General features: G+C 56.9%; 1 protein-coding gene across 1 annotated transcript; it reads left to right on the plus strand.

Annotated features, from left to right (window-relative positions):
• The first annotated feature begins 2744 nt into the window (after positions 1 to 2744).
• On the plus strand, positions 2745 to 11153 carry LOC133354681 (uncharacterized). The gene is made up of 2 exons (XM_061571731.1): positions 2745 to 2813; positions 5047 to 11153. Exon 2 carries the CDS (start codon positions 5342 to 5344, stop codon positions 7703 to 7705), a length of 2364 nt encoding a protein of 787 aa, XP_061427715.1. The 5' UTR covers positions 2745 to 2813; positions 5047 to 5341; the 3' UTR covers positions 7706 to 11153.
• Positions 11154 to 11914: the final 761 nt, after the last annotated feature.

Consider the following 11914-nt stretch of genomic DNA (forward strand, 5'->3'; position numbering starts at 1 on the left):
TATTAAATCGCTCTGCAAAAGTAATGTTGTATGCTAATAAATCAATGTTATGCTAATGCAAAATTTCATCATAGCCGCGACTCGGTTTACTCCGATGTGCAATGTCATCTTTATCTCGATCCTGTGAGTGTACAATTTTATATTAAACTTCATTTACTGAGTGAATACAAGACCACTTATATGCTGTTGTCCATTTTTATCATAGCTGTGATTCATTCAGCCATTCACTCACTCAGCCACAAACTCACTCAGCCACACACTCACTCAACGACTCACTCAACTACTCAGCCGCTCACTCACTCAGATATTCACTCACTCAACCACTCACTCAATATTTAACTCAACCACTCAACGAATCATTCAACCACCCACTCACTCACTCAACCATTCACTCACTCAGCCACTCACTCAGCCACTCACTCACTCAATCACTCAACCACTCGCTCACTAAACCACTCGCTCATTCAACTGCTTGCTCACTCAACCATTCACTCACTCAACCACTCGCTTGCTCACTCAACCACTCACTTGCTCACTCAAGCACTCGCTCACTCAACCACTCACTCAACCACTCGGTCAACGACTAACTCTACCACTCACTCACTCACTCAACCTTTCACGCAACCCCTCACCCAACCACTCGCTCAACGACTAACTTTACCACTCACTCACTCAACCCGTCACTCAACCTTTCACTCAACCCCTCACCAAACCACTCACTCAACGACTCACCAGAATCCTCTCGGCTTGGGGACTCACTTAACCACTCACTTAACCACTCACTAGCTCAACCACTCACTCACTTAATGACTTACTCAACCACTCAACCAATTACTTTCTCACTCACTCAGCCACTCACTCCTTCACTCAGCCACTCACCCTTTCACTCAGCCACTCACTCATTTAGCCACTCACTCAGCCACACACTCAACACTCAGCCGCACACTCACGAAGCTACTTACTCACGAAGCTACTTACTCACTCAACCACTCACTCAACCACTCACTCACTTAATCACTTACTCAACCACTCAACCATCACTCTTTCACTCACTCAACCATTCACTCAATCAGCCACACTCACTCAACGACTCACTAACTTAACCGCTCAGCCGCTCAGTCACTCTATCTCAATCACTCAACCACTCGCTCACTTAGCCACTCACTCCCTAAACCACTAACTGACTGAACCACTCACTCAACCACTCACTCATTCAACCATTCCCGAATTCACTCAACCATTATGTCGCTGGACGAGTCCCACCTTGATGGGTCTGCGACATTTCCTTCCAGAGTTATTGCCAAAAAACCACAAACATCCCAGAATCCTCTCGGTTTGGGGTCCAAATGTTGTCGCTTATTATATCCCATGAGAAACATCACATCGAATAAATGTGATTGGATTCTCCCCGCCTGGACGAGCAGAATTGAATATGTAAGCATCAGGGTTTGGATCAAACCTACAACCTCCTGTATACCGGGCGAAGTAGTGAACTTCTCGTCACCCGGGTCACCCTAATCCATTCCCGTATCTCTTCTTCTGTGTGTGTGCTACAGGCGGGTGTCTCAGATTGCCAGCACCATGTGATGGGAGCTCCAGGGCATGCTGCGTGCTCGCCAGGAGGGGCTGGGCAAGATGGCGTAGTCGCTGGAGCAGCTGCGGGCGCGGAACAGCCGCTCTCACCCTGGCGGAGTGCAGCAACACAGTGGGGCGGCACCAGCGGGACACTCTGGACAACGCAGCCAAGGTGCGCGCCAGCCACTTGCTCACTCATCCACTCGCTCATACACTCAGCCACTCACTCACTCATCCACTCACTCACTCAGCCACTCAGCCACTCATATAGCCACTCACTTACTCAACCACGAACTTAAACCACTCACTCAACTGCTCACTCACTCACTCAACCACTCGCTCACTCAACCATTCACTCAACCATTCACTCACTCAACCACTCACTCAATCAATCACTCACTCAGTCATTAACTCAACCACTCACTCAACCACACACTCATGCGCTCAAACACTCACTCATTGGTTCAAACACTCACTCATTCAAATACTCATTCAACCACTCACTAATTCACTCAACCACTCACTCACTGAACCACTCACTCGCTCACTCAACCACCCGCTCGCTCACTGAACCAATCGCTCCATAAATCACTCATTCAGCCACTCACTCAACCATTCACTCACTCACTCACTCAGCCACTCACTCAACCAATCAATCACTCAATCATGAATTAAACCGCTCACTCACTCAACCCCTTACACACAGGCTCATCACCTGTGTCTCAACCATCTTACTGAGTAACATAACTCTTTTTTTAGAAGTGACCTGGCCACAAATGATAGGTCAACAACGTGCCTTATGTGGAAATTTATAGCAGCCAACTACTCTAAACGCCTGTTTCTAATGTGTAGGGAAAATCCAGCAGACCAGAATAAAAATCCACTTGACCACGGAGAGAACATGCAAACTCCAAATATACAGGTGTCAGGGTTGGGATCTAACCGACAACCTCCTGTATACCAGACGAGGTAGTTAACATTGTATCCGGGCAAGCCGTACATCGAGCTGGAGTGGACCATGCGGCCCATCCCTATCGCGTGAGTGGCTCCCACTGTTGTTATTGTGTTCATATGTGTGTGTTCTGCTTGTGTGTATGCATGTGCCGCACTGCGCTATGAACCCAACATGACCAGGCTGTTGCCCCGCTCGCCCGACTCGTTGAGAGGCTTGCCCACCCTTCAGGGCGTTGTCGTGAAGATACCGCTGGGAGGAAGAATATCTCACAATACTGGAAGTGGTGAGGACTACACATAGAGTGGGTGATTAGCTGGGTGGGTCTGTGAGTGAGTTGTGTGATGCCGCCGCCGCGAAGCCGTTCGGCAGGCGCCAAATCCCCGACCTCGCCACCACCAAGCAACGGAGCCGACCCCGCGTCCCCCTCACCTCACCTCACATGAACACACCCGCACTCATTCCCCCCCCCCCCCACCCCCCATAGAGCTCCGAGGGGAGGTCGCCTGGCCGACCGGTTTTTATCCGAGAAACCCTTATCGGGATTAACTCTCACGGTTTCCGGCGATCAGGGAATTGGATGACCTCCCCCGTGCTACGTTGCGCCGCGGCGCTGCGACCGGCCTTAATATGGTGTGGTCGCGGCGTGGGGCATTCGGCCACCGCGGTTGAGGCGCATTTCCCCTCACACACACCCCCACGGGTCATCGAGGCAAGCAGGGGAAGGACGGGACAGCATTAGTAGCAGGACCGCAGGGGCTCTTGCGCATAGTCACGGAAGGTTGGAATGGTTGCACTTGAGCGCGCAGGCACAATTGTTGGGGAGGGTAAACGATTAAGCTGAAGGTATGAATAGATCGGGAGAGGGGAGGCGCGCGGGGAGCCATGCACAGCTTCCCACGACGGGCCTTTGTGATGGACACCGCCGCATGAACCTCGATGATGGGGGCCTGCGTGAGAAAAGGATTGATTGTAATTTGCGCCGTGCAGGTCGCTCATTGATTAGCGGAACAAAGGCACCGCGGAGCTGCCTGGCCCGGGCGAGGGGGGCGCGTGCCATTGTTTGGAGTTCACGCCGCTCACTGATTAGCATATCAAAAGCGCCCGGAACCGCCGTGCGCGCACTCGAGGTGCGCGAGCCCATTGTTCAGCGCAGCATCCCCTTTGAGGTAGGGAGGATAAATAGAGGGGCGCAGAGGGGAAATCGCTCTCTTACTCCAGCGCCAGGCGACCAGACGCAGCTCGAGCCAGCGACCCGGACGTCCGTGCGAAGCACCGAGGCACGCGGTTAGCACAAGGATCAGCGGACCGCCGTGGACACTTAACAGTGAGTAATAAGGTGAATTAGAATCATAGCAGATAAATCGGGAATAGGTATAGAGGTATCAGCGTAGGCCAGCCTCGTCGACTCACTGATTTAACATCTAGTTCCAGGTAGCGGATAATAAATCATTAATAGCTGATCGTGGCCTCGTGTGATCTCGTGTTATAAGTGTGAACACGTGTGGCACAGTGTATGCGTAAGCTCTCGGCGTGCGTAATCGGCGTACCCCAGGTGCGCGATCATATCGTGAGCGGCCAGCGCGGCGCAGAGCGGCGCAAGAGTGGGTATCGCGTGTGGAGCTGTATGTGTGTGCGCGCACGTTCACGACGTGTATAATACAGGTGCGCGATCCTAACGTGGGTGGTCAGTGTTGAGTGAGTGCCGCACAGAGCTGTGTGTGGGAGTGCGCATACGTTCGTTACGTGTCGGATACGGATGCGCATTGGTAACGTGCCGCACAGGGCTATACTGCGAGCACGGCGTTTGATTGATGATGATGTGCGCACGTATGCTCGCAGCATGGGAGCGCGGCGCGAGGCTGTAACAGTAGGAGCGTCGCGTTCGAATGCCGGCGAAACCGTAGCGGGTAATAGGGAGGTGGGGTAACGTAAACGGAATAGGGGATGCAGGCGGGAGGGACCTCGGGGGCCAACGGCCCCCACAAATTGGTGTCAGAAGTGGGATGGACCCCCGCGTTACCTCACGCTAAAATAAGACTAATATTTACCGGCCGGGGGGCCCCTTCGTGGAAGGCATTCGCCCGCAATCTCTTAGGGGCCAAGGAAATTAATGGATGGACGGACGCGCAGGCAGTACGCCAACTTAATATGAATCTTGATGGGCGGGCAGCCGATTTTGTAGAAGCGTTACCCGCGAGCGCACAGACACAGCTAGAGAAGCTGATGCGCCGACTCGATCAGCGTTTTGGCACGCGTGACGAGGAGGAAGCAAAATCGGCCTTAGAGGCGCGCCGTCGCCAACCTGGCGAAGATCTACGTGATTACGCCGAGGATGTGCGCGAGTTAACAAAGATCGCACGCCCGGGGTACGCAACTGATGTTATTGAGGAACTGGCCGCCGAGAAAATCCAGCGGTACCTGTCTCGCACGGCGTGGTGGCAGCCAGACATGAGCTGCCCACGTCTTCCCTTTAACGCCCTTGTCGAGCGCGCACGTAAGTGTGAAATAATTCACAGCGAACGCGCGCAGCTCCGGGGGCTGGGACGAGAGCGCGCCATTGCGAGCCTGCTCTCGGAAGACGAGGAGGAGGAACAGGAGCTCGCGAGGACGGTAAGGGGCCGGGAAAGAGAGCCTCCAGTGTCCCGCGAGACAACCTCGGGATGGGTTGCCGGTATACAAACGGGTATAAAGGATGTCTCCGGCCAGGTAACCCAGGTAGGCGACAGGGTAACCCAGGTAGGTGACAGGGTAACCCAGGTAGGTGACAGGGTAACCCAAGTAGACAACAAGGTAACCCAAGTACGGGCACACATGACTGCGCTGGAGACAATAGTAGAGACGGTCCAGGCCGAGGTAGGAGGATTAACTGGGAGAGTAGCGCTTCTAGAAGCAGAATATGAGCAGCAGCGCACTGGGGGAGGAGGGAGTGGGCAGAGAGCCCACTACGGAGCCGCCACCCCTCCCCGGGCGTGTTATGTGTGCAATCGGCGAGGGCATCTCAGGAGGGACTGTCCTCAGGTCGCCCGAGCTAGACAAGAGCTAAGGTCAAACACTAAGGCCCCCCTAGAGAGGGGACCACCGGGGGGTGAAATCGACGTAGCCCCGACACAAACAAGCTGTGAGAATAATGGCGAGCGAGTGATCTCCACACAGGTTCCAGCAACAACGCCCACAGAAACGGTGACTCCTGGCGACTGGCTACGGGAGCTGGTGGCGGGGATCACGGCGGCCACGTCGCTGGTGGAAGGGGAGGTAAACGGAGTGCGTACCCGAATCCTGCTGGACACGGGGGCGGTGGCCTCGCTCGTGAGCGCAGCGCACTGCAGCACGATCGGGGTCGACGTGCGTCACCTGCAGGCCCCGGACCGCGCGCTGCACACTGCGAGCGGAGCCGGAATGGGGCTGCTGGGGAGAGCCACCCTAGAGGTCCGCATAGGCAGCCAGGTGTGCACGCAGGAGTTCTACGTGTCGAGTGCGTTGTGTCACGAGTGTATCGCAGGCACCGACCTCCTAGAATGGTTGGGACTCAACGTGCAACCCCGCCAGCGATGCGCCACCATGGAGAGCAACGGCGAGCGGATACCGTTCCTGGGACGAGAACCAACGCGCCGCCGCTTTGCACCTGTGGCCGCTATCCTGGCGACGGCAGTCACCATCGGCCCGCTCACCGAGATGCTGGTGCCGGTGGCAACATCCCCCACCGACCCCGCGCTCCGACCATCAGGGGAGGTAATGCTAACTCCTCACCCGGAGTTGGCAAAACGGTATGGGGTTGTGGGATCCGCCACGTTGGTAAACGCAGATGGGGACCGATTGTTTATGCGGATGTTTAACCCCCACAATACCCCAGCGATACTGCGACGGTGCACCCCGATAGCCACAGTACACCCCCTGCACGCACGCCACTCTAACGACTCGGTGTTCGCACTCTGGGCTGAGGACCCCGGTCGTCCTGAGGGTGAGCAGGACCTGGCCTGGCGAGTCGGCCCGACTCCCCGAGCCGAGGTCGTTCCCCTGCTCGACGCGTTACATGTACCATGGGCGGACTTACCTAAGGGAGAGGCCGATCGGCTGCGCGAGTTACTGCGGGAGTATGCCGACGTGTTCAGCGAACACGACTCGGACGTGGGTCGGACCGACCTTGTTAAGCACCAAATTGACACCGGTGCAGCCCGACCCATCAAACTCCCTGCGTACCGAGTAGGCGCACCCGAACGCACCCAGATCAAAGAGGCGGTTGGGGACATGCTTCGCGATAACATAATTCAGCCCTCGGCGAGCCCCTGGTCAGCCCCAGTGGTACTAGTAACGAAAAAGGATGGGTCAACCCGGTTCTGCGTCGATTACCGTAAACTAAATGCAGTCACGCTCGGCGATGCCTTCCCCATACCCCGCATCGACGACACCTTCGACAGCCTCGCCGGAGCGCGATATTTTTCCACCCTCTATCTCGCGTCCGGGTACTGGCAGGTGGAGATGGCGGAGGAGGATCGGCCAAAAACCGCATTCACCACCCCGATGGGGCTATTCGAGTTTCGAGTACTCCCGTTCGGACTCACCAATGCGCCTGCGACGTTCCAGCGGCTGATGGAGTTGGTGATGCGGGGCTTGCAATGGGAACAGTGCCTGATTTACTTGGACGATGTGATAGTGTTCAGTAGATCTTTGTCTGAGCATTTGTCCAGGCTTCGAGAGGTGTTCCAGCGACTGCGAGCGGCTCATCTCAAGCTCAAGCCACGTAAGTGTTACATCGCACAACGCGAGGTGGGGTACCTCGGGCATCGCGTCAGCGAGGCAGGCGTGCACACCGATCCGGAGAAGGTACGCGCCGTAGTGGAGTGGCCACGACCAAGGAATCTGACGGAGATCAGATCATTTTTGGGGCTCGCCACCTATTATCGTCGATTTGTAAAGGGATTCAGCGAGATTGCACGCCCTCTCACCCAACTCACCTCCCCTAAGCACCCCTATCAGTGGACGGGGGCCTGCCAGACGGCCTTCACCACTCTCAAAGACCACCTCACCCACGCCCCCACCCTCGCTTTCCCCGATTTTACCACCGATTTTATTTTGGACACCGACGCCTGCACCAGCGGGCTGGGCGTGGTGTTGTCACAGGTACAGGATGGGACGGAACGAGTCATCGCGTACGCCAGCCGGACCTTGCTGAGCTGAACTATTGCGTGACCCGCCAAGAGTTGTACGCCGTGATTTTCGCATGCAAACAGTTCCGGCCGTATTTGTACGGCAGGAGATGTCGCGTACGCACTGACCATTATGCTCTGCAGTTTCTTCTTACATTCAAGGTGCCGCGGGGGCAGATAGCCCGGTGGTTGGCGCAGTTGCAGGAGTACAACCTGCAAATCGAGTATCGGGCTGGCCGGACGCATGCAAACGCGGACGCCTTGTCGAGGCGACCCACGGTGTACGCCGAGACGAGGGCGGAGGAGGCCTGCCCGTGTTTCATGGGGGGACGCTGCCGGCAGGCAACGGACCCCCGAGAGGCCGCGGCCACTGACCCCCCCCCCCCCCCAGCGAGAGAGAGTGCAGTGTGCGCCACAGAGACCCTCACAGGTGGCACTGAGGATCCCGTCGACCGCCCGGCAAGCGCGGGACCCGCGGCTCGGGACCCGATCGGACGGATCCAGGAGGACATCGGCTGCGCCTTCCCGGGCCTAAACGACGAGCAGCTGAGACAGACCCAGCAGCGAGATCCGGATCTGGCGGCAGTGGAGGCGGCACTGCGGGAGGAAAAGAGCGCCCTACCAGGACCCTGGAGCGGTTTGTATGCCCGGTTGTGTGTGCAGAACGGAGTGGTACGGGAGTTAACCGAGGCCGGCCAGCCGGGGTGCATCTGTGTTCCTGCCCAGGTGCGACCCCAGCTGCTACGGCTGGTGCATGACCACCCACTCGGGGGCCACGATGGGGAACGACGTACTCGAGAGACCCTGCGTCGCCAGTATCTCTGGCCTAAATTGGCACAAGACGTGGCGGCCTGGGTACAGGGCTGCCGCGCCTGTCAGCAGTGCGGGCCGAAACCGGCACGATACCAGGTACCCCTAAGGCCGTTCCGCGTCAGCCGCATGAATCAGCTGGTAGGGATCGACCTACAGGGGCCATTCCCGCGATCCCATCGAGGCAACCGATATATCCTAGTCGCAGTAGAGTATTTCACCCGCTACCCCGTGGCAGTGGCCATCCCTAATAAAACGGCCTTGGTGGTGGCCCGGGCATTTGTGGAACACTACGTACTTAAGCACGGGATCCCAGAACGAGTCCTCACCGACCAGGGTAGCGAGTTCGAGGCCGAGTTGTTCCAGGCACTGTGCCGAGAGTTCGGAATCCAGATGGACCGAACCACAGCGTACCACCCCCAGGCGAACGGTATGGTGGAGCGCATGAATCAGACCTTAGCGGGGAAACTCAAACGTATGGCGGCCGCAAATCAACGGGATTGGGATGAACACCTCCCCTACGCCCTTTTCGCCTATGCCACCACCGTACACACGTCGACGGGACAAACCCCGTTTTTAATGATGTTCGGCCGCGAGTCTTGTTTACCCGCAGATCTGCTATTCGGCGTCCCTCCCCCCCAGCCGGAGGAGGGAAGCCGCCCCGTGAAACACCTGTTGGAGACCCTGCGAGAAGCCCGAGGCCGAGCATACCCGCAAGGGGAAGCCGCGCATCGGCGGCAGGAACAGGGCACCCGACCCCGCATGGAACCCCCCTTATTCCTGACAGGCGCTAAGGTGTGGCTACACACCCCTCGCGTCGGGGCCGGGCAGGTGGGGAAACTGACGACCTACTGGCGGGGACCCTGGACCGTGGTGCGGCAGATCTCCCCCTGGACGGTACTAATTTATGGCGGGGAGGGGGGTCGAGAGACGGTGGTCAATGTCCGCTGCTTAAAACCATGGAAAGTGGCCCCGGCGAGAGAGAACCCCGTCACCCGAAGGCCCCGAAATCCCGGAGTACCCGCACCCCTCGTGTTGGGGGGCCTCGCACACTACATGGGCCCCGCCGGGCCCCCGAGACGCCCCGATCCAGTCCGGAGACGGCGCGGACGACGGCCGCTAAACCCTTCCGCTGCTGAGTTTGTGCCCCAGCCCACAGGTGCCGGAGGACGGGGAGAGCCGCTGGAGTAGAGGAGGAGACCGCCGCAGGAGCTACAGAGGACGGAGCCACCCGCCCCGAGGCCAGCCACCAGGTCCGGACGGATCCCCCGGACCCCGCAACGTTTCCTCGTGGGCGCGGCCCAAGCGAGGTGCTCCAGTCAACCCGGGACGGGGACTGGCACCTCGGGGGGCTATGTGATGCCGCCGCCGCGAAGCCGTTCGGCAGGCGCCAAATCCCCGACCTCGCCACCACCAAGCAACGGAGCCGACCCCGCGTCCCCCTCACCTCACCTCACATGAACACACCCGCACTCATTTCCCCCCCCCCCCCATAGAGCTCTGAGGGGAGGTCGCCTGGCCGACCGGTTTTTATCCGAGAAACCCTTATCGGGATTAACTCTCACGGTTTCCGGCGATCAGGGAATTGGATGACCTCCCCCGTGCTACGTTGCACCGCGGCGCTGCGACCGGCCTTAATATGGTGTGGCCGCGGCGTGGGGCATTCGGCCACCGCGGTTGAGGCGCATTTCCCCTCACACACACCCCCACGGGTCATCGAGGCAAGCAGGGGAAGGACGGGACAGCATGAGTAGCAAGACCGCAGGGGCTCTTGCGCATAGTCACGGAAGGTTGGGATGGTTGCACTTGAGCGCGCAGGCACAATTGTTGGGGAGGGTAAACGATTAAGCTGAAGGTATGAATAGATCGGGAGAGGGGAGGCGCGCAGGGAGCCATGCACAGCTTCCCACGACGGGCCTTTGTGATGGACACCGCCGCATGAACCTCGATGATGGGGGCCTGCGTGAGAAAAGGATTGATTGTAATTTGCGCCGTGCAGGTCGCTCATTGATTAGCGGAACAAAGGCACCGCGGAGCTGCCTGGCCCGGGCGAGGGGGGCGCGTGCCATTGTTTGGAGTTCACGCCGCTCACTGATTAGCATATCAAAAGCGCCCGGAACCGCCGTGCGCGCACTCGAGGTGCGCGAGCCCATTGTTCAGCGCAGCATCTCCTTTGAGGTAGGGAGGATAAATAGAGGGGCGCAGAGGGGAAATCGCTCTCTTACTCCAGCGCCAGGCGACCAGACGCAGCTCGAGCCAGCGACCCGTAGGTGAGTAAGTTGTTGAGTGAGTGGATTAAAGATTGAGTGGGTAGCAGAGTGAGTGGGTTTGTGAGTGGGTTGGTGGGTGGTTTTGAATGGGTGAGTGGGTGGAGTGCCGTGGTGGCGAGCTGTTAACGACCTCGCCTTTTATACAGGAGGTTGTGAGGTCGATCCTGACCCTGACACCTGTATATTTGCATGTTCTCCCCATGGTCACGTGAAATTTTCTCCAGGTGCTCCGGGTTCTCTCTCCACATTTTAAAACATGCAATTATAGAATTTGGCTGCTGTAACTTTATACGTGAAAAGCCGCTTCATTGAGCTGTTATTTGTGGTCAGGTGGTTTCTGAAAAATATCTATATAGCTGAGGGCCTTACCTGGTAAAATAAAAAAAAGCGTAATTTTCATTTAGTGTGCAGATGAGTGGCCGAGTGGGAGAGTGGATGAGTGAGTGCGACGTTTGATGGGTAGTAGGTCAGTGGCTGGGTGAGTGAGTGTGGGCTAGAGATTGAGTGGGTGGCTTGGTGAGTGGGTGAGTGTGTGCTTGGCTCGGTGGTTGAATGAATGGATGGTTGCGTTAATGGGTGGGTGTTTGAGTGTGTGTTCTCGTGGGTGGGAGAGTCAGAGAGTGGAGTGCCATGTTGGCAAATTGTTAACTACCTTGCCTGGTATTTTTAAGTTTGTAGGTTCGATCCAAACCCTGCTTCTCAAAACAATCTATATAGGTCAGTGTGCCTTACCTGGCAAAAAAACATAATTTAGATTTAGTTAAGGGTGTTGGTGAGTAAGTGGGCGGGTGGGTGAGTGCATGAGTGTGGGTTTGAGATTTAGTGGGTGGCTTGGTGAGTGGGTAAGTTCGAGTGACTCAGTGATTGAGTTAGTGGGTGGTTACATTAGTAGGTGATTAAATTAGTGGGTGGGTCAATAATTACGTGGGTAGTGGGTGAGTGGCTAAGTGGCTGAGGGAGTCGGCGGGTGGTTGGGTGGGTGAGTAGTTGGGTTATAAATTGAGTATGTGGCAGGGTGAGTGGATCTTAAAGTGGGAGAGTAGGTGCACGCCTGGGTGAGTTAGTGAGTAGATGGATGGATGAGTGAATGGGTGGGTGAGTGTGTGGGTGCGTGGATGTGTGGGTGGGTGAGTGTGTGTGGGTTGGAGGTTAGGTACCAT

This window comes from Lethenteron reissneri, chromosome 48 (assembly GCF_015708825.2).
Source record: "Lethenteron reissneri isolate LAM-NWPU_2019-01 chromosome 48, ASM1570882v1, whole genome shotgun sequence".
Taxonomy (NCBI): Eukaryota; Metazoa; Chordata; class Hyperoartia; order Petromyzontiformes; family Petromyzontidae; genus Lethenteron; species Lethenteron reissneri.